The 25,873-nt window shown below is 36.7% G+C and overlaps 1 protein-coding gene across 3 annotated transcripts in view; it reads left to right on the forward strand.

Moving 5' to 3' along the window:
• Positions 1 to 25,873, forward strand: part of cfap52 (cilia and flagella associated protein 52) — a 79,101-nt gene that overhangs the window by 17,564 nt on the left and 35,664 nt on the right. For all 3 annotated transcript variants that reach the window (XM_059948707.1, XM_059948708.1, XM_059948709.1), the window contains 8 exons: positions 7,511 to 7,647; positions 10,581 to 10,709; positions 11,507 to 11,606; positions 14,857 to 14,973; positions 15,499 to 15,599; positions 16,881 to 17,051; positions 18,335 to 18,483; positions 18,583 to 18,728. In XM_059948707.1, the coding sequence (XP_059804690.1) occupies positions 7,511 to 7,647; positions 10,581 to 10,709; positions 11,507 to 11,606; positions 14,857 to 14,973; positions 15,499 to 15,599; positions 16,881 to 17,051; positions 18,335 to 18,483; positions 18,583 to 18,728 (1,050 nt within the window). The remainder of the gene's footprint in view (positions 1 to 7,510; positions 7,648 to 10,580; positions 10,710 to 11,506; positions 11,607 to 14,856; positions 14,974 to 15,498; positions 15,600 to 16,880; positions 17,052 to 18,334; positions 18,484 to 18,582; positions 18,729 to 25,873) is intronic.

The following is a 25,873-nucleotide window of genomic DNA, read 5'->3' on the forward strand; positions in this document are numbered from 1 at the left end:
TCTCCTGGTTCATCGAGGCCTTCTAGTTTTGGAAAACTTTTTTTTTCTCCAAGACACAGATTCGTCCACACAGGTCTTGATGAAGTTAATGAAGGCTGTGACATTCATTCAGATCTGCAAACGAATTCCTGAATATAGTGCAGTCCATTAATTCAAAGCAACCCTGTAAATGCTCCTCTGCCTCCCTTGACCATATCTTGTTTATATATTGAAGAAACTATGTACTTTTGTTATGTTTGAAGTGTTTTTTTATTCAATATTTCAATGAGTGGCATTGTTGGGGAAGCGTTTGCTGTGATCAGGGAAATGGGCATGGGGATATAGGAATAAAACGTAAAATAAATTGTGGAATCCATATATGACTTACTAACATATGGTAAGTTGTTATCTATTAATCAGATATGATTTATATGTTTAGAAACACACTACTGCTTTTGTTTGATGTGCATAGTTCATTTCACAGATGGAGTAAAACTTCCATTATCTTCTATGCTCATGATTTTAGTGATAGAAACATTGAAAACATCGAAAATCTACAGCACAACAGAGGTCCTTCGGCCCACAAAGCTGTGCTGAACATGTCCTTAACTGAGACCAAAAGATCTTCTGAACTGTTGGATATTATTACAGTTTATACTCCAATACACTTTTAATTCATTTCTTCTAGATTTTTTTCTGTAATCCGAGTAAGCTTAAAGGGAATAGGGATAAGGGGAATAAAGCCGCCATAAGTTTGAAGGGAGTATGGGAGATAACTCTTTTTCCAGCAAATCTAACCAGCTGTCTGTAGATTTGCCATTTTACAGACATCTCTACGGCATCACTGGCATTCTCAGGTTTCATTTCACAGGATGATTTACAGGGTTCATCACCAAAGATTCATGCCCTTGGAATTTATCACGGAGCTATAGTCCTAATGTGATTTCTTCTGAGAATTTTCTGTTTTCTATGCAGGCTGTAGGGTATCTTCACTGATATCTGTAGCTTTACATTATCTCAAATACAAGTTTACACATGTACGCAGTTTTTTTTCACAGTCAGTCATAGCTGATCTCAATTTCCTAGGCTAGCGTCATTGAAGGTCCCAGCTACAGATGTCATATCATTTATAGCTATACTCTGCTGTACTAGAACTATCACTCATGCTCTCCTCCCAAAGTGAAAACTTAATAATTTCAACATAAGATGATGAGAAAAGCTCAGCAGGTCAGGAATTTATGATAAAAGACCTTGGAGCTCAAATTTTAACTGTGTCCCTTTCCGTAGATGCTGCCCATCCCAATGACTGTTCCAGCATTTTCTGATATTATTTCAGATTTACGGCATCGATGATTTTTAATGAGTTTCCACCCCTTCCAGCACACTCATTCACAAGTCACTAACACATTTGCGGGATCTTTTAAGCCACAATAGTGTATTAGTATCCAGTCAGTTTTACCATTACAGTACAGCTTTACTAGAACCATTAATGATTTTAGAAAGCTGCTTAATTTAAAATGGACTTTCTCGTCCCTAAGCAGCAGTATGAAGATCCTGATTCAATTTTGTCTCAGTAAGTCCTTGCAAAAAAGGCTTTCGTATTATTATAAAATAACTCTTAGTAAATCAATATTAAAGGATTGTACGATAATGTATTTTATTCTCCATTACTTGTACACTTTTCTCACTTTTTATGCATAGCTCTTGTTACATTTTAATCAGTATCATTGGAGACTGAGAGCAACTGTTTAATTTTTTCCATTTCTAAAGCTCACACATGAGCATCAAAATGGCTGCTTAAGAAGGCTTGAAGGCAAACAATATAATGGATGTATAAGATGGGAGTAATACAAAGGAGTTCAGAAGGGGGATAATAATTTCCTTTTAACTAAATGGAATACTTAATTAACAGCTGCAAATGGCCTTGTTACATGATCAAGAAATACATTTATTAGTCTGCTAAATATTTGGCCTATTGAACTAAATAATTATTGATGACCACACTTGGGTTCAAACTTGCTCTAACAAAAGAGCATGGCATTCTAACTATACTTGCATGTGCTTCAAGCAGAAAAGTCTAGCTCTAAACTTCTTCCACTATGACATTCAAATGATAATCTCTTCCAAGGTCAAAGTAAGGTATGAAAAATACTTTACTTATATTTGACAATTTGTAGTGTAATGACAAAACTGAACTCATACTCACATTTCTGGAGGCTTCTTAACTCATCTGGGCATCACAGTAGGTTAGTGGTTACCACAACATTATTACAGTTTGGGGTGACTGAATTTGGAGTTTATTTCCAGCGCTATCTGTAAGAAGTCTCTGTACATCCTTCCTGTAGAATATGTGGGTTTTCCCTGGGTGCTCTGGTTACCCTACCCAGTACAAAGATGTACTGGGTAGGGTAATTGATCATTGTAAATTGTCCCTTGATTAGGTTGGAGTAAATTGGGGTTATTGGGGGTTGCTGGGATAATGTTGCTCAAAGCGCCGAAAGGTGCTACTCCATAGTGCATCTCTAAATAGAATAAAATTTAAAATACCGTTGGATTTTTGAATAAATCTATGGTATTGGTAAAGTTCTGCTGTGGATTGGTGGGGGACAGAGAACAAAGTTTAGGAATATATGACCTTTTTTTTGGTCGGAAGATTATGTCAACATGGATCACTGCTGGGAATCCAGTTATTCATAAAGTAAATCAGTGATTAGCATGAAGATAATATTTACCATACCAAGATGAAGATAAACCTTCAAAGGCATAGAACTGAGTCAATGGAATACGTGGGATAATTTCAGGTAGTCTACTTTGGAGGAAAATAATAGAAGGCTGTGTTTAAAAAATTGTAACAATTTTTAAAAAACAGAATAAGCAGCCCAATTGACAGGCACCCCTTCCCCAACCATTCAGTCACTTCACCACTGATGAGCAATAACAACAGTTTATACCATTGACAGGATGCTCTACAGCAACTCTCCAAGCACCTTAGGCAACGCCTTCCAGACCTCTGCAGTACTATCACATAATTTCAATACTGTGTTCAAAACTGCCCACGGTATACCAGCTAAGGCTGTTGATTTTTAGTCAAGTTTGTCAGGCAGGATCATCCCTAATAAAGACATGCTATTTTGATTAATCCCTGCATTTACACATGCAGGTTAATTTTGTCCATCAGAATTTTTAAGAATATTGCTGATCAGTGACAATAGACACACCAGCTGTTATCACGTGGTTCATCCTTTATGACCTTTTTGAATAAATGCACTGAGGTAAACGTCAGCCCTTACTCAATGAAGCAGGCACAGAAAAACCATATGGCTTACTTCTATTTATTATATTCTAAAATTTCTTAGTCTATTTCTTTCATTCATCTTAGTCTGTTTTTCATTGACATTTTTCATACCACAATTCCTAAGGAGACATTAAATTGTGTAGAGGGAGAGAGAGAGAGAGTTTAAAAGAGGCGAATGGGGGCAGTTGGCTCATTTTGTGTGTGACAGTTCCCCGGGAGACATTGGATTGTATAGAAGGAGAGAGCTTAAAAGAAGTGAGCAGGAGCAGTCAGCATATTTTGCGTATCACAGTTCCTGAGGAGACATTAGAATGTGTATAATTAGGTTGGCAAATTCCAATAAAAAGAACTTAGATAGATTTTTTTAAATTTATTCTTTCTTTGTTTTTTTTTAACTAATCTGGATTTTAAATTTTATTTATTTTTTATGAGTTTTTACAATGCATGAAAACAAAAAAAATTAAAAATGTTTATACAGTGCAAAACAAACATATCGAATTACAATTCATAACCATAGTAGAGCACCCATAGTAGAGTCAGGTAAAGCTAGTTACCACCCCACCCTCCCACTATTCAACTCCAAGCCAACCTTACGATATATAAAAAAGTTAATCAGAACTATATCACCACAGAGCTGTATTTATAAAAAGAAGGTATATTTCTTTGTTTCTTATCGCACATTTAGAGCATTGGGGATGCCAGGCAGGATAGTGGAATGCTCTTGCGGGATGTGGGAAGGCAGGGAGACCTCCAGTGTCTTTGATGTCGAAACCAGCAAGAAGTGTATCCAGCTGCAGCTTCTAACCGACTGTGTTAAGGAGTGGGAGCTAGAACTGGATGAACTCCAGATCATTCAGGAGGCTGATGGGTTGATAGACAGGACATACAGGGAGGTAGTTATGCCCAAGGTGCAAGACACAGGTAACTGGGTGACAGGAGGGGAAAAGGGGATAGGTAGCCAGTGCAGAGTACCCCTGTGGCCATTCCCCTCAACAACTGGTATGCTGCTTTGGATACTGTTGAGGGGGTGACCTAGCAGAGAGAAGCCAAAGCTGTCAGTTCACTGGCAGTAGTATGGGTGGAGGGGTGGTGAGGTCCTGCAAAGAGAGTTCAGGGAGTTACACGGTAAGTTAAAGGACATGACCTCCAGGATTGTGATCTCAGGATTGCTGCCCATGTCATATGCTATGAGGCCAGAATTAGGAAGATCATGTAGTTTAACATATGGCCAAGGAGATGGTGTCAGATTTTTGGATCATTTTGCTCCCTTCCAGAGAAGATGGAACCTGTAGAGAAGCGACAGTTTACACCTGAACTGGAGGGAGACATACCCCAGCAGGAAGGTTTGCTGATGCTGCATAAGTGGGGAGTGGGGGCAGGTTTAAACTAGAGTTGCAGGGGGATGGGAACCATTGTGCCAGAACAGAAAGTGGAGTGGATGTGGAGAAAGATGTTGCTAAGCGTTCATACAAAGTGGGACTAATGTTCTGAGCAGCATATATTTAAATGCAAGTATTGTAGGAAAGGTGGATGAGCTTAGAGATTGGATCAGCACATGAAATGATGACGTTGGAGCCATTACTGAGTCTTGGTTGCTGGAGGGGTAGGACTGGCAGCTCAACGTTCTAGGGTTCCATTGTTTTATTTGTGATTAAGTAGGAGAGGTGGCATGAATAGTCATGGAAAATATCAAAACAGTGCTCAGACAGGACAAACTGAGAACTCATCTAGTGAGACTGTATGGGTAGAACTGAGGAATAAGAAAGGTATGACCACATTAATGGGATTATATTATAGACTACTCAATAGTGCATGGGATTTAGAGGAGCAAATTTGTAGAGAGATCGCTGACTGTTGCAAACACCTTAAGGTTGTGATACTAGATGATTTTAGCTTTCCACCTATTGACAGGGATTCCCATACCATAAAAGTGGTGGTTGGAAAAGAATTTGTCAAAAGTGTTCAGGGAAGTTTCCTTAAACTGTACATGGAAGTCCCAACTAGAGAGAGTGCAATACTAGCAACACACAAAATGCTAGGACCCAAAAGGTTTCAGCCCAAAACGTCGACTGTACTTTTTTCCATAGATGCTCCCTGGCCTGCTGAGTTCCTCCAGCATTTTGTGTGTGTTGCTGTCTTTTAAATGTTGTACCTGCCTCAAGCACTTCCTCTAGCAGCTCGTACCATACATGCCTTAATCTCCATGTAAAGAAGTAGTCTTCAGTTACATATTTGCAGATTTTCTCTTGTAGAGTTGTGGTGAACTACATACACCTGTCTGGACACGCCCCCTGCTGACTGCTCCTGTGGCTTCTCCCACAGACCCTTGTATAAAGGCGATCAAGGCCTGAGCCCAGCCTCTCAGTCTCCAGGATGTAGTATGGTGGTCACTCACTGTTTGTTCCTTCTTCCAGTCAATAAAGCCCGATATCTCGCCTTACGTCTCAGAGTGAGTTATTGATGGTGCATCAAGAGTGCAATACTAGATCTCCTCTTAAGGAATAAGACAGGGTAGGCGACAGAAGTTTGTGTAGGGGAGGGCTTAGCATCTTGTGATCACAATGCTATTAGTTTCAAGGTAATTATGGAAAGGATAGGTCTGGTTCTTGGATTGAGATTCTCAGTTGGAGAATGACCAATTTTGATAGCATCAGAAAAGATCTGGCAAGTGTGGATTGTGACATGCTGTTTTCTGGCAAATGTATAATTGGTAAGTGGGAAATCAGAAGTAAAATTTTGACAGTACAAAGTTTGTATGTTTCTGTTAGAATAAAAGGAAAGAGTAACAGATTCGGGAACTTTGGTTTTCAAGAGGTTGTGAGGCCTTTGTTAAGAAAGACCTGCATAGCAGGTAAAGACATTTCAGAACAAATAAAGTACAGTATCTGAAGAATATAAGAAACGCAAGAGAACACTTAGATAGGACTAAAAGAAGGCATGAGTTTGCTCCTGCATACAAAGTGGAAGAGAATCCTAAGGACTTCTACAGATATATTAGGAGCAAAAGGATAGAAAGGGACAAAATTGGTCCTTTGGTAGATCAGAGTGGTAATCTATGCATGCATCTGGAAGAGGTGGGTGAGATCTTAAGTGGATTTTTTTTGGCATTTCTATTTACTCAGGAGATGGACATAGGTCACGGACCCTATACAGATTACAGAGAAGGAGATGTTTGCTGTCTTAGGGTGCATAAACCCCTTGGCCATATAATGTGTTTCCTCAGATCCTGTGAGAGGCTAGTGCAAAGTTGTAGAGGCCCTAGCAGAGATATTTAAAACAACTTTAGCCACAGGTGAGGTGCCAGATGATTGGAGAATAGCTAATGTTGTTCTATTTGTTGTTATATTTAAAATGTTACAGAGGGTTACTTCTTTACATGGAGATTAAGGCATGTATGGTATGAGCTGCTAGAGGAAGTGTTTGAGGCAGGTATGAGACAACATTTAAAAGTCAGCAACACACACAAAATGCTGGAGGAACTCAGCAAGCCAGGCAGCATCTATGGAAAAAAGTACAGTCGACGTTTCGATCCGAAACCCTTTGGCAAACAGTTGGGCAAATATACAGATAGGAAAGTTTTAGAGGGGTGTGAGCCAAGTGGATCCAACTCAGATGGTTAAGATAGCCAAGTTGAGCTAAAGGGCTGGTTTCCTTGTTGTATATGTTTAAAACATCTACACATGTATATAATGCAGAACTTCCATGCTGTCATTTTTAGTGTAAGCCTCATCATTCTATTTCCATTACATTGATATGATAACAATATCCTTCAGGTCAACTATCTTCTTAAAAGTGAAAAAGGTTTAACACATGCCCTAATTCTTCAGTGTATGATGGTAGTAGAGCCTTAAGTTGTGGCCTTCCTGTAATGTATTTGTATTAGCTGAACAAAATGTCGGTGTTCAGTCATCCCGGATCATGGAATGTACTCATTACACTGGAGGACCAGTAACTTTCAGCCAGATTGCAAGTGTGAGTGGTTAGTCTTCTAGCTGTAGTCATTATTTGTCTTAATGTGTGTAACACTAAATAGAGCACAGAATGGCTTTCTGGAATGCACCTTGACCTGTTTTATCTCTTTACACAGCAAATCGGCAATATTTTCAAGTACAGATTTTCTTACCATTTAAAATACATTTTAAGGGGGAAATGTAGAATATACACCATATAAAGTTATAACATGGCAGTTATTTAACATATTCTAGACTGAAAGCCAGGCATTCTTTGTCTTTGCAGGCTGATATCCTTATCTATGATTATTTTAAAAAAGCAGTCCATGCAACTATGACTCTTCACCAAGCCAAAGTTGAAGCATTAGCATTTTCCCCAAATGATCTCTATTTGGTATCTGTTGGAGGTCAAGATGATGGCAGGTAATAATGAGAATAAGACATTGCATTAGGTTGCCAATATACATACAGTATTTCCTTTAATAGACGGTACTATAGAAAAGCTGCAGATGTAACAAAACATAGTTATTTTTAATATAAATTTTGTGAATAAATTTAAAAGGTAGGGATAATTCATTTATTCTAGACTAACATAAAGTATATGGAATGAAAATGGGAATATACCAATATAATACAATTTTAATATTATTAATTTATTTACTGAATTATCTGTTGGGCAATCACGAGTGGAAATAAAAAACTGATCCAAATTCCTCAGGGTCTTCACCCATATTTATTCCACCAACATAATAGGAACCAGATTATCTTGTCATTGGAACTCATCAGGCCAGGCAGCATCTATGGAAAAGAGTAAACAATCGAAGTTTCAGACCGACACCCTACATCAGGACTCCTGATTACTCTTTTCCATAGATGTTGCCTACTGAGTTTCTCCAACATTTTGTGTGTGTTGCTTTGGATTTCCAGCATCTGCAGATTTTCTCATGTTTATCATCTTGTCATTATCACTTTGGAGTTTTTGGGAGCTTACTTTTGCCCAGCATCCTACATTACAACACCAACTGCACTCCCAAAAAACTTTGAGAACTACGAAGATTTGGCATGTGCCAAGGTAATGAAAATTGTCATCGAAGTGCAAGTTTTTCTTAATTCAGTTATTAAAATGTTTAGTCACCGATTAATCACACTATATTGTAATAATTTTAAACAATGATTTAGAACAAATTTATATTCATTAAAGAGCTACTATTTTGATGGATATGATGAACGTTATTGATGTAAAACAAAATCTGTTACTGCAAGTTGCTAGCTAATCTGTTGAATATTTTGTTTTGTGCAGTGTCCTGGTTTTAGTTCAAGCATCTATGGTACTTGAATCATACATTTACCGTGAAACAGAAATTCAGTGAATTGAGTCCATATCAGTTCCGTGTAGTGCAATCTAATCAGTTCCATGTGGGTGGCCCTACAAGTTCTTTTCCTTTGCATACTTCTTCAGTTCTTTTGTGAAAGCCATGATTGTTCAGCTTCTATCACCCTTTCAATCCATGAATTCCCATATCATTGCTACTCTCTGATTTGCCTTAAATTTACTCCTCTTCAACCACTATCATGCACTGCCAAGTCCACTTACCCATAGCCCTCCCTCTTTTCCACCGCACCCCCCCCATCCACCAAATGTCTTTGGCCCTGCAAAGTAAATCTATGCTACTCATACAATCTTCTGTTAATCTTTGCTCTGCTTACATCTGGCTTTGTATAACTCAAATTTAATCTTTTAAATGTCTGATATATTGGAACAATCCTTATGCTCATTTTATTTTGGTTGTTCATTAATTATGCCCACTTGAAGGAAACTGGAACTGCTCAATGGTTTAAACAGCATCTGTAGAGGAAGACATGTAGCTAATGCTTCTAGACAAGTGACCTTTCTCCAGAGCTCTATTTAATGACTGATTAATTCCTTTGACAGTATTTCAGTATTTTTAACTGTGACTTATCAATGAATTACTAATAGTTAGCAGTTCATGACCACACTGTCCTCTTTGGTAAATGGCAAGAAAAGGTTAATTCATTCAGTCAGATCAGTAAATTAGAACTGTAAATACTAATGCAATCTATGCTAGTTGACATAAAAATGATATGATGAATCACTATTTAAACTTAAATAAAGGCAATTATGAGGACTTGAAAGCCGCACTAAAGAGTGAACTGACAAATTAGGTTAAGAGATCCTCCAGCTGAGAAAAATATTAAGTACAATATTAAGTTTAAAGGAAATGCATAATTATATTGAAAAGTGGCAGAAGATAAGATTGGACAGGAAATTTAAAAATTGGCAAAGAGTCTAAGTAGGATTACCAAAATAAGCATCAATCATATAGAAAATACATGTGAGGAATTAGTAATGAAAGATAAAACTGTGACAGGTAAATTAAAAACTCTATTTTTGCATCAATCTGCACAATAGAGGACAAAAGTAACCAGAGAAACAACATTAAATCAAGATTTGGAAGAGAGGGATGAATTTGGGAAAATTATAGGGAGGAACTGGTACAGAACAAATTGCAGATAGGCAAAGCTGTAGATTATATGGACTTCATCCAAGGGTCCCTAAAGCAGTGGTTGGTGACAAAATGGATTCTTTGGTTTTAGTTTCACAGAATTCCCTAGATTTGGGGAAGGTTTCATCCACAGAAAATATTGTATGCTACTACTGTATTTGAAAAGGGAGGGAAACAGAAAGTGGAAACTACAGACCAGTTAGTTTAATACCTATCATAGGGAAAATGTTAGAAAGAGTTATTAAAGGCATTTTGACAGACAGCTTAGAAAAAAAGTATGGCAGACAGGCAATCTCAACTTGGTTTTGTAAAAGGGAAATCATTTTGATCAATTTATTGGAGTTTTACCAAAATTTTTAAATGGCTGTCATATTAAAAGTTATTGTGAAAAAAAAACAATAACACGGTACAGGAGATAACATATTGATGTGGATAGAAGAATATTTGACTAACAGGAAACAGTGAGTAGGGTGCAATGGGTCAATTTTTGATTGGCAAGAACTAATAAAATGAAGGAAATCTTAATGGTATTTGGGTGAAGTGAAAGGGTTAACAATTCCCATGCTGGCTTTGATGGGCATTTCTGTCAGAATATCAATATCAGTGTTATTTTACTACCCTGTAATATAACAAATGGAACTAAATCTGTGTTGTTGTAACAGAATTCAAAGTAATGTTTGAGAAAACAAGAGTTATGTCTTCTAATTTCTGTTTTTTCGTTTTGTTTACTTTTAAACTGTTCAAAAGCTTGAGGTACTATAGTTTCTGTCTCTGCTGGACTTGATGACTAAAACCAAGAAACAAATTAAGTTTTGCTTTGTCATTTTACAGTGTTGTTATTTGGAATATTGCAACAAAAACATCTATCTGTGGCCATCCTGCTACTGTTCCCACTGCAGGAAATGCACTAGCTGTAAAATTTGCCAGCAACATGGATGATGTCTTCATTACAGCAGGAACGTAAGTTGGAAAAGACTTCCTAAGTATGCTTTTGCTGAAATTATTTGGAAATATAGTGAAAATTCCTTTGTTAGTCTTCCTGTTGGCAACTTATACTGAGCTTCATTGAGAATTTCTTTAATATATGCTGTAACTTAAACAGCGGTTTAAAGCAAGCAGAACTGTTGTAGACAATCTGAGAACTCATAAAACACACACTATCGTAAGATGCCCTCAATCTTTAATGTTAAGACAATTAAGTGTTGATGTGCTAATATACATCAACACTTAATACACTGAGCACATTCCATTTAAGTAAATCCAGCTGTGGAAATTATCTTGTGTTTAGTTTTCTTTAGTGCTATAAAAATATAACAAGGGTTAAAAGATCCAGAACCATTCCCAGTAATGTAACACTGCTAAAAATGTTAAACAAAGGATATTTAGAAATTATTTATAATGCGGATACTAGATACAGATAGCATCTTCAGTTTAAATTAATACACATTTCAAATGGGAAGCAATGTAGAAAACTCAAATTAGATTTTTTTTGCCATTTGTTTGAATTATGTTTATTAGCTGAGTAGGGTTACAATAAATCTTGTTTGAGAGAAAATAATAGAGGAAGTTTATCTATAATGTCTTTTGAAACAAATCACGATCAATGTGCATATCCATAGATTAAGTTGACAATTTAGATCTATTCTTTGGCTGTAATTATATTGAAATGTTACAGGAACTTCACTTCTAATTTATTGCTGTACAGCTGCAAAATCACATTAATAATGAAATTCTCCAAACTTGTTTTATTTTTGTAGTGGTACACTTCGTCTCTGGCTGCTGGACTTACCCAACAGAAAGATTCGTCCCACTGAGTGTCAGACTGGAGTGTTGAAAAGAATGATCAACTGTGTTGAAGTGAGCTATAGTTTATAAAGTCCAATTTATTAAAAGTACAGCTATAAATCAAATATTATCATGAATGAGTACTATTTTGCATTAATGCATTGTTTGAAACAGAGAAACATTACAAATCCCAGAAAATCCAGTTCCTTTTAATGGATGAACCATATGTGTCTATCCTACCAGCTGGGAAATTTACACATCAGATCATTTTCCCATGTGACCTTATTACAACAAAATTTTACCTTAAGTTTGAAATTGATTTATTTCAATGCAAAACTAGGTTCTTAAATCCAAAGAAAACTGTGTATATTTGAGGGCCAAATTGGCTGTGCTTGATTAGGAAAGTCTATTAAAAGCTACGATGGTGCACAAGTAATGCCTCTTCATATTTTGACCATACAAAATATTTGACTTATTACCAATATTATAAAGGTAAAAGAAGAGAGTAATATAATGAATAAATAAACTTGAAGGTGAAAAGTGGCATTCCTAGTATTAGACACACAATTTACTGCAGAGTGATTCAGCAATTCCCAATTGCAACAGAAGTTAAGGTTATAACATGGTAACATCCAACATTTAACCGCACTCACTGTTCTCAGTTCCAGACACTGATACCTGATTTATATATGAAAAAAACTTGTTCCTTTGTGGTACAAAATCCACAGGAGAAGGGCCCATCTGTAGCTAACAGAAAAAAAAATTAAAGGAAGCACTAAATCAGAAGGCCAAAAATATCAGTGGACTTGTAAACACTGGGAGCAGTATCGAACTTGGAAGATAAAGAAACTGATAAAGAAAGGGAAGGTAGAATATGAAATATGAGTGGCAAAAAAAAGTAAACTGTAAGTGCTTTTGCAGCTAGAAATCTAGGTTTATGGCTCTGGGCATACAACTAAGTTCCTCAGGCATTTGACCCTTGGTTCCTTGATTCCGAGTTCCATGAACACACTTAATTTCACTGACCTTCTAGCTCCAGCTACATAATGATCCATGTCAATTCACAGCTCCCCTGACTTTCATACTTAACTGCATACCAACGACAACTCTGGCTATTCTTGTAGTTCCCCAGCAAGAATATAGTTGGGTGTAGTTCCAGACCAGATACTATTGTATCAGTCACACTTATATTAGAGACACTGCCTTGAACACTGATGATAGGTTTGCTTAACTTTATCAAACTCTAACTGCAAGGTAAAAGATCTCATAATCTACACTGTACAGTACCCATTAAAATACAAGGTCTTAGAATTGTGACACCCAACTTGCTTGAATCCAGACTTGTAGCTCCTCTTTTCTCAGGGTTGGTCCCAGGTTCTTGTGCTCTCTGGGATTCTGTAAGATAAACCTGTTTCTAAAACTTATTTCCCTCTTCTGCCGCCTGTTTTCCTTTTGACGTGATGCCACGTCAAATGTTCTTTTCCAGGTGTAACCCATTTTGTTCATCTTTGTTCTGATACAGGTAAAATATTGGTTGCTATAGTGTCACCTCAAATTTTCCACTGCCAGTCAAGTTCAGGGGGATCCATGGAATTTATTTCTATGTACTGTTTAAGGATCTTGTTTCCCACGTGGGTCTGATGACCAAATGGCTTCACTTAGGTACTTTGCTCTTTTAGCCTAGACTTCTATTTATTTATTATTACCATCTTTGAGACATGGCTGGCATAACAGATTCCTTACAGTGGGCACAGTTTTTTTTATTTCATACAATATATAGTTTCTACTGAATGAAACTGAGAAAATGTTGTGTTGCACTTTTGTCCCGCAGTCGAGATCATCCTATGCTTAACTAATCCTTGAGATTCACTCCTTCCATTAAGTTAATTTAAGTTAACTTCCATTAAGTTAAGTTAAGTTATTAATCTCCTCGCTTACATTTTCTTAACAGTCTCAGAGAACTTCAGGCACTACTAGCCAACGTTGTATATGATAATATTCAAACTGGGTACTTTGATGGCTGTTTTAAACCCATTAATTATCGCAAAGATCAGGAAAGATGTGTGTGTCTGGAACTGGGAACAGTGAGTGTGGTTAAATGTTGGATGTTACCATGTTATAACCTTAATTTCTGTTGCAATTGGGAATTGATTCACTCTGCAGTAAATTGTGTGTCTAATACTAGGAATACCGCTTTTCACCTTTGGGTTTATTTATTCATTACGCTACTTTCTCCTTTTACTTTAATATCCGAGAAAGTCAAATATTTTGTATGAAGTCAAAATATGAAGATGCTGGAACTCTGAAACAAGAAAAGAAAATGCTAGAAGCAGGCACAGAGAGAAACATTGTTTGTTCTTTAGTGTTTCTAGAATGTTCTTGTCTTATATATTTGATTGATATTGATGTTTTTATTATGTTGTTTTCTATAATAGTGTAGATTTATTAACAAAAATTTAAACAGTATATTTTCCCACTGCAGGCCAAGCATGACTCCATCAGAAATGAACTTTACTTTCAGTATCTGTCATCTTGAAAGCCTATTAAGTATCTTCTTCAACTGTATTGCCACCATTCCTTCCTTAACTGTATATCCAGAGGGGGTTAATCTTTCAAATCTGTCTTCCATCCCATTCATCCCTTGAACTGGAGACCCAGTGGAATCTGCCAGTGGATTGTATGAAAAGTATCCAGTGTTATTATTAGGTGTTAAGAAATATCTACATGTGTATTGTTATGGCACTGGGAAGCAAAATTGAGATTTTACTGCACTATAAGGTTGTGGATGATATAGTTGTTTTTGTATACTATTTAGCTTTGCTCATTTTAATTAGAAATTATAATCATTTTAAGTGATTCAACTAAAACAAAGGGAGTTCAAATTGGATTCAACCACATTCCTAACTGGACAGAGGAGCCAGTCTAAGGCATTGATAAAATGAAAGCAAGATAAATCAATCTTAATTGATTCTGTTTTTTAAAATTTCTTAAGTGCTCACTCTCACTTAAGCTGCTTACTTGGCTAATGATTATTCAACGAAGCAGGCTCAAGGATCTGAGCAGCTTATTTCATTTCCTAAATTGAAGGGCCATATTATTGAAGAATGTTTTGCTTAAGTCACATTTCTATGTTATAATTTTCAAGTACAGAGCTGTCTAATGTTACATTAGACTGGAGGTAAAATAAATCTAAATGTTTTTCTTTCTGTAAAAATAAAACTTATGTAATTATTTAGTTGAAGGTATGTTTTTTTCTGCTTTTAATTAAGAGTGACATTTGCAAAGGTCAACTGACCTGATTTATTCAATTTCCCACTAATAGATGACAAAGGATGATAATTTCTTCTATTGTGGAACTACTACTGGTGATATTTTGATGGTCAGCATGAAAACTGGCCTCCTTAACAATTATGGGCCTATTAAGAATAAATTCAGTTTGGTAAGTTGAAATAATTAATATTCTCATTACAAAAGACATTGATTTATGTAGGGCCTCTAATGCATCAAAGCATCCCAAAACTCTTGGCAACTATAAAGCAGCACAAGTTTCAAATGCAAATATAAGAACAAATGATGGAAATATTTAAAGAAATGTTGAAAAGAGGTAAGAGAGTTTTTAATGACAAACTATGGAGATAGAATAAAGGAAATCATGTTTGTCTGGTAATGTCAGGTCCAGAGTTAATACCAGCATAGATAAAGATGTCAGCAGTATCTGAGTTTAGACAGGGTGGAGAAAGGCAATGGCTGGAAATAGATGTATGTTTATTAAGGAATGCTGAAATATAAGGTGAACATCTTTACTTAGTAAAACCATTATCTAGATAACTGGAATGATTATTATTTCTCTAGGAGAATTGATCTTATAATTTTTCACACAGTGAGGTTGGTATTAGCTATAATTGTATTATTGCTGATGTGAAATTTTAAAATTACAATATTTAATCTGTTTTATTACCTGAAGGGTGTTACTGCAATAGTAGAACTGAAATCAGGGGATCTTCTTGTTGGATCTGGAGATGGTATTGTAGCTCTGTGCAAAGTACCAGGCTTCAAAACACTCAAGTATGTTGGAATACATTTAATTATGTATATATAAATAATAACAATTTAACTTTCTGTGATAACAAGTGATAAATAGTGTTTTAAAAAGTGAATTTCAAAAGTGATTAAATGTTAGTGTTTTATTAAGAAATGTAAAACACAAACTTTTAAAATTGTTCAAAATTTTGTTATTGACTTAAATTATATTTATCTTTCAATTCACCCTGAAATTGTATAAGACATTTGGAATTAATTCATTGTGAAAACAGGTCTAAAAATTGTGTGTTTTCTTTTCCACAATCCATAATTTCAACTTTCATCCTTAGCAGGTAGCAGGCAAGCAACACACTCTTAGGAATTTGGAAGTACAACTGTAAATTAGCATTTGATCTATGTAAAAGTGGTCCAGATGATTCACCTTTGATTTTTTTTTCATTTCCTATAGTTCTCAAGATGTAGATCAAGCTCATCTGATCAAGCTCTCATGTTTTTTGGCATCAAAGTTAATGATCAAAAGCTTTTAATTTCCTTGTTGGCAGGAGATATAGTAATGTCACTCATTTGGTTTGTATTTACACATTTAATTGATGTGGCATCTTGGAGTTAGCCTGCAGTAATGTTGGATAGTGTGATAGGAGTGGGTGTCATTTACTTAATTGCAACTTGGGCCACCTACCATAATACGAATTAAGAAATCGTGTATGCATGGCCTTTGCTATTCCATTCCTTAATTTATTTTATTTTACTTTACTTTTACTTAGCGATACAGAGATACAGCCCTTTGAGCAATACCCCAGCAACTCCTGACATACCCGATTAACCCTAACCTAATCATTCCACAGGGAGGATATACAGTCTTCTTATAGAGCAGTGCTGGAATTGAACTCTGAACTCCAGAACGGCTCAAGCTGTAATAGCATCATGCTAGCCACTATGCCACAATGGCATCCGAAGATAATTATAAGATTTAATTCATTTTTATGTTCTTTGTTAGCATCCAAATATTCAATTTATTAAAACCTTCTGTTGTAGTTCCAAGCATTTCCATTAAATCACAATCTTGGACTATATTGTTCAGTTTTGACGTCTTGAAAGTATGTAGCAAATTAAATTTGCATTTAACCTTTCAACAAAATATTTCTAATACATTTCTGTTTATAAAAATGGGTGTATTTTAATATTACTGATGAAAAAAAGACTTACACGCAAATGAAACTGAACAAAGCTAGATGACCTGTACACAGCAAATATTATTCTGTCCTGTCAACTATTGTAGATTCACAACTCTTTTATTAAATACAGAAAAATCCAGGTGGATGGTGGGATTACTTCTATCAGTCTACGTGGTCAAGGACACCAGTTCTTTGTTGGTACCCTTACCTCCCAGATATATCGATGTAACTTCACTGAGTTCAAAGAGGAACTGATCACAACATGTCACTGTGACTCTGTCCTTGACGTAACATATCCCCGGTACGTTCATGAAACATACTCTGTTATCCATCTATATTATTTTAACAGAAAGGATTAATAAAGTATTTTATATTCAGACACTTTATGTAGAAACCACAGATTATTATATCAACAGTTTTGATCTTTTTGTGTGACAAAGGGAAAAATGCAAAGTTAGAGAATCAGGCTTCTGATTAGTTGAGAAATGATGTGAACAGATAACCATATAACTGCATTCCTCAATGCCCTACCATTTGCCACATAGTGTAAGAGTGTGATTTTCCTCTGGGGCTACCATTTGAATTTTAAAAAAATAACAATGGAATTGAATTTCACCTAGATGTAATGTGCTAATAGCTGTCAAATTGACTGAGTCACATAATTCATAGAACATTCACAGATATAATTGTAGCTTTGAAAGTATAATAAAAATGTTGCTTGTGAGAGATGCATGAAAGTGAAAATTAAGGTTGTGATAATAAAGGTACATTCTACAATGACAGAATTCTGAAAACCTTCAGAAAGACACAATAGGCACTTTAACACTGTTCAGAGTATATCTGATTTGTCACTTTACTGCGAAACTTCCTTCATCCATACCAGCAGATATCCTTGTATTCCAAAAACTCTGTAATACATATTCTCTTAGCTATACTCTTTGGAAGTCCTTCTTCAAAGTCATTTTCAGGTGGATAAATCAATATCCCTCACAGCTCTCATTAGAAAGTCTATTCATCTCAGTTATGTTGCCAAGGACAAAAAAAAACTTCAAGCTGTTGCATCAGAAGTTCATGGCAACCAAATGCTAGAAAAATAAAACACACTAAAACATAGAAAGTCTGAAGCAATAATGTAGAAGAACAATTGATTCTGGTTGAGATCTAATAAATATAGTCTTACTTAAATAGGAAATTGGTTTTAAAAAGCATTAGAGATGGAAAAAGAAACAAAATATCAGAACAATGGTTCTCTGGTATTTAAAAAGTGAAACTGGATGTTGGTATTCTTTTTACCTCCTACTCTGATGACGGAATAACAGAATAGGTGAGGAGACAGATGAGGAAATTTAATGCAAAGGGCTACAAAAAATTTTTCGGTTTTTTAATCATTATTATCTCATACTAATTCATTGCATTTGTCTTTCTTCCAAACCATTAATTTGACAATGAATAACTATTGCTCATCTATGTGCAAAAGATCTGAAAGATGCATACATTTTTAAAAATACTTATCATCCTTTGCAATTGATTTTGAAGGCAAGTCTTTAAAGCTGCCAACTTCACATTTTTTTTGTTTCAAAATAGTGGAACATCAGACCTATTTGGAACGTGTTCCAAGGCAGAAATAAGAATATGGCATACCCCTACCAATAAAGAACTACTGAGAATTGTTGTGCCAAACATGACCTGCAATTCCATTGAATTTATGCATGATGGGAGGAGTATTATCAGTGGTAAGAAACAAATCTATTAAAAATCAAATAAACTTTATTCTAAATTTGAATCCATTCTGTTTATTTAATATGTAATTTTTCAATGTGAAATTTCCTTAGCTTGGAACGATGGGAAGATTCGAGCTTTTACACCAGAGACTGGCAAATTAATGTATACAATCAATAACGCTCATCATGAAGGTGTCACAGCAATTGCTGCCACTAGTGACGGCAAGAAAATAATCAGTGGAGGTGGTGAGGGACAGGTCTGTATAAAGAATAATCTTCTTGTGAACAGGCATTTTTAAGGTAGTATTGCTAGTTTTCAGTTTTATGCAATTGAAAATTGTTTTTTCTTATAATGAGTGAAACCCAACAATGGCCTTTTTCAGGAAGAATTTTCATCTCTTGGAATATTTGACGGGCCACATCCTATCATGAACCATTCTTCCAACCCCAACAGCTCTTGTATCATGTCTACACGGCAAGACAATTTTTTGTGTGTCACTCTTTTTGGACTATTTTAGAACTTGGACCAGGGATGCATATCATCGGGCAAATCCCAGAGAACGTTCTTATTCCAACAGCCAGGGAGTTCCAGAATGCAAGTGGAAATCTATCTAAGTCCTTGCATTCACTTTCCTGTCCACCACTGCCATAGCACGCAATCTCTAGAAGTTTGCCCAGCCTCGATTTTGTCCCCCATGGAGCATTGCTTAGGTAAATTCTTGTCAACCACTGCACAACAATGTTGGGTATTCCAATTCACACATCCACCACCCACTACAAGAAAAGTGCTAGTAAATTCCAATCCTTCTCTCCACTACCTGCTCCCCTTCACTTCATACTCCTGCCATCACCATTGCAACTGCTTCAACCTCTAGCACCTAACTTTAATAATAATGCCACAGCTTTTTGCAGCATCATAGGAAATTGAATCTTGATACTCTAGGTCAATGACTACTAGTGTGCCAATAAATCTATGCCATGGTTTAGGTGCACCAGAATTTCTAAGCCATAGAATTTTGAAGCAAAGTAGAAGAACATCTTGTCAATCATGCCTGTTTTTGTATATTGAGGAAGTTATTTAAGTAACCTCTTCCTCTCTTTCTTTCCCCATTCCTCTGAAGTTTTTTCTTTTGAGTTTTTTGTTGAACTCCACAATGAAAGCTTAGTTTCCTCATGTGGATTGGAAATAATGTCACCTGCATGCTCACAATCAACACTGCACACTTCAAGGATGTGTCATTTGCCCACTGCTGTACTCTCTGCACCTTTCACTGTGTGGCTAGGTGCAGCTCAAATGTTGAGGGAACGCTCACCACTCCTCATTGAGGGATCAGCAGTGGAAAGGGTGAGCAGTTTCAAGTTCCTGGGTGTAAACATCGAAGTTCTATCCTGTGTCGAACAGGTTGATGGAATTGCAAAGAAGGCATGGCATTGGCTATATTTCATTAGGAGTTTGAGGAGAATCGATATGTTGCCAAAGATACTCTCAAATGTCTACAGATGTAGAGTGGACAACATGCTAACTGGTTGCATCAGTTATCAGTGTCTGGTGTGAGGGGGCACTGCACAGGATTGGAAAAAAACTGCAGAAAGTTGAAAACTCAACCAGCTTCAAAAGGCGATGCTTCAAAAAGGCAGCATCCATCATTAGGGATCTCCATCACCCAGGACATGATCTCTTCTCATTCCTACCATCAAGGAAGAGGTACAGGAGTTAGAAGGCACACACACAACATTTTAGGAACAGCTTCTTCCCCTCTGCATCAGATTTCTGAATGGACAATAAATCCACCTGCATTACCCCACTCTTTTTGCATACTTATTAATTTTTTAAAAATAATTCTTATTGTAATTTATAGTTTTTTATTGTTGTGTTTTGGAATGTACTTGTCCTCCATTCTCCATATTACCATGTTGGGCACCTTCAGACCTGCAGGGCTCATCGTCTGGTGTCATTCTCTTATATCTCTGGTTACTTTTAACCATAAGGTTTTCTTGGGAAATTACTGGAGTGGGTTGCCATTTCCTTCTCCAATGGACCATATTTAGTCTGATCTCTGCCTTGACCTGTCCTTGAGTAGCTCTACATGGTATAGCTCATAGCATGACTGAGATATACAAGCCCCCTCACCATGACAAGGTAACGGTCCTTGAAGAGGTCCAAGAAGGGAAATGCAAAGGAATGCTCAAATTACCAAACAATTTCACTAATTTCTCATGCTAGCAAGGTAATGCTAAATATCATGCAAGCAAGACTCGGGCAATATATGGAATGAGAACTGCCAGATGTATAAACTGGTTTTAGAACACGCAGTAGCACCGGAGACCAAATTGCTAACCCACGCTGGATAATGGAGAAATCGAGGGAATTCCAGAAAAGTATTTATCTATGTTTTTTTGACTACTGTAAAGCCTTTGACAGTGTGGACCATAATAAACTATGGGAAATCCTTAAAGACATGGGGATACCTGGACATCTGATCTACCTTATGAGAAGCTTGTATGAAGATCAAGAAGCAACAGCTAGAACTGAACATGAAACAACATACTGGTTCAAGATTGGGAAAGGAGTAGGACAAGGCTGCATACTGTTACCCTACTTATTTAGATACTTATTTGAAAGTATTTGCATCTTTCCAGTCTAAAGACCATTGTTGGGTTTTCCAGATATGCAGGCAAATTGCATGCAACACGTTTACAGCATCATGTTTTAAAGTTTTAAACAATTCATTTGGAATCCTGTTACATCCTGCAGCCTTATTATAGGGAATGTTTTCTATCGCACATTTGAATTCACTTTCCAGAGTGTCCGGCTCTAGATCGATGAGGGAGTCATTGCAGATGTCTTTGCTGTTGGGATCTTCCCTGTACAATTCATCTGTATATTCCTGCCATCTCTTTTTGATGCCTTCTGCTTCTTTAAGGTTCTTCCCTTCTTTGTCTTTTACTATACTCATTTTTGCATAGAAACATCCCTTTGATTTCTCTAATCTTCTTGAATAGATCTCTTGTTTTTCCAATTCTGTTGACTTCTTCAGTTTCTTTGCATCATTCCTTTAAGTCAGTTTCCTTATCTTTTCTTGCTATCCTCTTGAGCTTTGTATTCAGTTGGAGCTATTTTTTCAATGTCCATTGGTCTCTACTTCTCTTCGCTGCTTCGCCACTTGTAGAGCCTCCACAGAAAGCCATTTTGCTTTCCTGGTCTTCTTTTTGTTTGTGATATTTTTTGTTGCCACCTCTTCTATAATGCCCCTTACTTGTATCCACAGTTCTTCCGGCTTTCTCTCTACCAGGTGTAATCCATTGAATCTGTTCTTCACAACATGTTCTTGAGGGATGCTACCAACATCAAACTTTGCTGGTCATTTGGTTTTCCTGATGTTCTTCAGTTTCATTCAGAATATTGCAACAAGCTGCTCATGGTCTGAGCCACAGTCTGCTCCTAGTCTTGTTTTAGCTGACTGTATAGAGCTCTTCCATCTCTGATTGCAAAGTATATAGTCAATCTGGTTTCAGTGTTGACGTCTGGTGATATCTATGTATAGAGCTGCCTCTTAAGCTGTTGGAAGAGGATATTTGCTATAACCGGAGAGCTAATTTGGCAAAATTCGATGTCCCACTTCATTCCATACTCCAAGGTCATAGTTGCCCATTACTCGAAGTGTTCTGTGATTCCCACCTTTGGCATTCCAGTCTCCAATGATAAATGTAACATCCTTTATATCTAGGTGTCATATCCAGGAGGTGCTGCAGTTCTTCATAAAGCTGGATAATTTCATCCTCATTGGCATCTGTGATTGGAGCATAAACCTAGATCACTGTGATGTTGAGAGGCTTGCCTTGAAGTTGTATTGTGATCATTCTATCATTTTTGGGTTTGTATCCAATCACTGATTTTGACACTTTTTTTGACAATTAAAGCCACTCCATTCTTTCATCAGGTATCCTGCCCACAGTAGAAGATCTGGTAATTGTCTGATGTAAAATGACCCACTTCAGTCCACTTTAGTTCACTAATTCCCAATATGTCAATGTTTAGTCATGCCATTTCATTTTTGACCACATCTAGTTTACCTTACGTTTCAAGTTCCAATGGTGTATTGATCTTTACAACATCGGACCTTCTTTTCATTTCCAGGCACATCATCTAATGACTGAATCTGAGGAAGCTTTTAATCAAAGTGAAAGAAGAAAGTGCAAAAGTGGCTTGTTGCTCAGTATTAAGAAAAGCATGATTATGTCAACCAGTCCTAATAGCTCTGTGCTAATAAATAAAAAAGGCAGTGGAAGTAGTGACGGATTTTGTCTTCCTCGGTTCAAAGATTAATATAGATGGTAACTGCAGCCATGAAATTAAAATGGTGCTTACTTCTGGCAGGGCAACAATGGCAAATTTAGATAAAATACTGAAGAGCAGAGGCATAATATTGTCTACGTAGATCTGTATAGTCAAGTCTATGGTATTTCCAGTTGTGATGTATGGCTGTGAGAGCTGGACTATTAGTAAGGCTGAATACAAAAGAATCAACACCTTTGAACTTGGATGCTGGAGGAAAGTGTTAAGAGTTTGTTGGACAGCAAGAAGATCCAACAAGTCAATACTTGAAAAAACACAGCCAGACTGCTCCCTAGTAGGCTTGATTATGAGACAAAAGCTCAAATATTTTGGCCACATCATGAGAAGATAGGATTCCATGGAGAAGACTCTAATGTTAGGTAAAACAGAGGTAAAAGAAGGAGAGGATGACAGAGACTACAATGGATAGGTAATTTTACTCAATGTGAATGACCTTGGGGTATCTTAGAGAGGCAGTTTCCAAAAGGAGGCCGGGTGTGCAGGAGTCCGCGAGATCACAAACTCAACGACCAAACAACAACAACAACAATCGCAATGTACGGATGCTGCAAAACAACAAATTTCATGACATACAATACACCAGTGATATTGAACCAAATTTTGATACTATTCTTAAATGTGTTTCTCTTCTTTCTCTTTTGTTCTTTTCTATTAATTGTCTAAGAGCTGTGTTTTCTTGTTGCATCTTGCCAGTGGAAAGTTTATCCTTTTTTTTCTGGATACAAAGTTCTTCAAAACTTTGAACTGCTCCATCCTTCTTTCTCTTTAATCTTCTGTGCTATAAAGGAGAAAAACCAAGACTTTCCCAATAATCAGTAAAATATATTACAAAGACTTTCACATTTTGTCAGATATATTTTGTCCAAAGTTGGAAGCAGTGCTTCAGCTAAGTCTTACCAGTGCTCTGCAAATGCTTGGCATCTTTGCATTTATACTTGTCTTTTAATAAAGATGGGTATCCTGTGGCAGTTAAGTTCTTTGGCTGATATCCAGTGGTATCCAATGATTGATCTCGAGATACGTGTTTGAATCACAGCGCAGGTCTTAAAGGATATGAGTTTAAGTACTGAAATAACTCTGGAAATTGGAAAGCTAATATCAGTCATGGCAATCATGAGATTGTTGTAAAAACCCATCTGGTTCAGAGAAGTAAATTTGCCATTCTTTCCCTGGTTTGTCTCGTATGTGACCAGACACAACAATGTGGTTGACTCTTAATAATCCTCTGAAATGAGCTTGGAAACTATTCATTTCAGGGACAATTTCAGATGGGTAGTATATACTGATCTTGCCAGCAATACCTAGGTCTAGTGAATCAATAAATAAATTAAACAGCATTGTTCTGCCACCTTCAAAATTTTATGCATATGAACCAATTCAGATCTCTCTCTTTCCTTTCCACATTTAAAATTCTGCCATTCACTTCACGTTGCTTCATCTCATTCCAATTTAAATCTGTCACTTCACATTTACTATTTTACCTTTACTATATTTCCAAGAATTACATCACCTGCACTATCTGAAATTATGCCTTTTTCCTCAGTACTAGCATATAATAAGATGAACTAATACTGATTCCTACATATATGTTGAGAAGAACCTATTCACTACTAGTTTTGTTTTCTGTTACTTGGCTCCCTCCTTACTTCATCCATTGTGCCACAGCCTCATTAGTCCAAAGCTGTGAAGACTCTGTGACCTTGTGTGAGCAAATTCAGTGAATGCATTTTGAAAAGCCTGATTTCACAAATTATACTCTTAGCCTCAGGCAGCAAGTAGATAATCACACTCTATCACTTATGAAGCAACAGGTCTCCAAATTCAGACTTAACCTTATGTTCATATTTTCCATCATACATATGTATGGCTGCATAACTCACCTCAACTCAATAAATCTATATATTGTCGGTTATTACTCAAATACACTGCAGAAAAGTTATTGACCTATTTCCATTTTTATTCAGGACAAATTGGTGCACAAACAGCAACTAACTGAAAATAATTGGTCTACATATTTTCATCTCCAAGGAAGAGTTGTTGTGGCCATCTTAATGGTGCCCAGTGCTGAGTCTGTGATCTGTGAAGTTGATTGTTCAGGGATAACAGTGTCCTCACTTTCAATTTTACATCCCATCTTGGACATCCAAAAATGTAACCTGCCCTGCAGCAGAGGACCTTGTAGCCACCAACTCAATTTCTGATGCTTCAAGTAATGTAGAGGATTGATGTGTCTGGTAAAATATGGATAGGTAGCAAAATAAACCTTAACACTGAATGTCTGCAAGAGAGAGGTCTCTACTACATTGCACTGCACTCACTCTTCCAATAACAGTTCACAGTGAGCCTGGATAATGTAGACCATTTCCCACAAGCCACATCTTGGCAAAGGCAAGCTGACAATAAAATTCCCCATCACCTTCAGTACACCAGCACACCTTTTTGAGTTAATGAAGGAAGATGAAGACCATAAACCTACAATAATTTCATGGTCTATTCAGCAGAAGTCATATATGCCCATGTCTAAGTTCTGAAGCTTGATTACCAACAGTATCTCAAAATATTGAAAAGGTACTACCAATTCTGTTTGTGCAAAATCCTCCAAATTACTGAAAAATACTAATGTCAATATCTCTCTTAAAACAACATTCCTTGTACTGAAGCCCTAGTTACATTTGGTTGGTAATGTTGAGCAGGTTATGTCTCCTGCACGCCTGACATCAGACTCCTGAAATAAGCACTTCATTCTGAGTTCTGTTGTAGATGGAGGAGATGATCAGATGCAGAATTTAAAGACAGAGATTTAAGTAGAGTTCTGAAATCTTCATTGCCTGTTGAGAATGTCTGGCCTTTGATTAGTTAAGAGGGCGAATGTGCATTTGGAATGGGTTTGGGAACGTTAGGGCATCGGGCACATAAAGGCCCTGTGTAGGTGGTGGATCGATAGATGTTTACAAAGTACACAACCTAAGAAAGCATTAAAACTGAGACTGTTCCTGTCTTTTTAAAGTCTTCCTAAATCCCAGCAGCACCATAACATTCTCCCAA

This window comes from Hypanus sabinus, chromosome 23 (genome assembly GCF_030144855.1).
Source record: "Hypanus sabinus isolate sHypSab1 chromosome 23, sHypSab1.hap1, whole genome shotgun sequence".
Classification (NCBI taxonomy): Eukaryota; Metazoa; Chordata; class Chondrichthyes; order Myliobatiformes; family Dasyatidae; genus Hypanus; species Hypanus sabinus.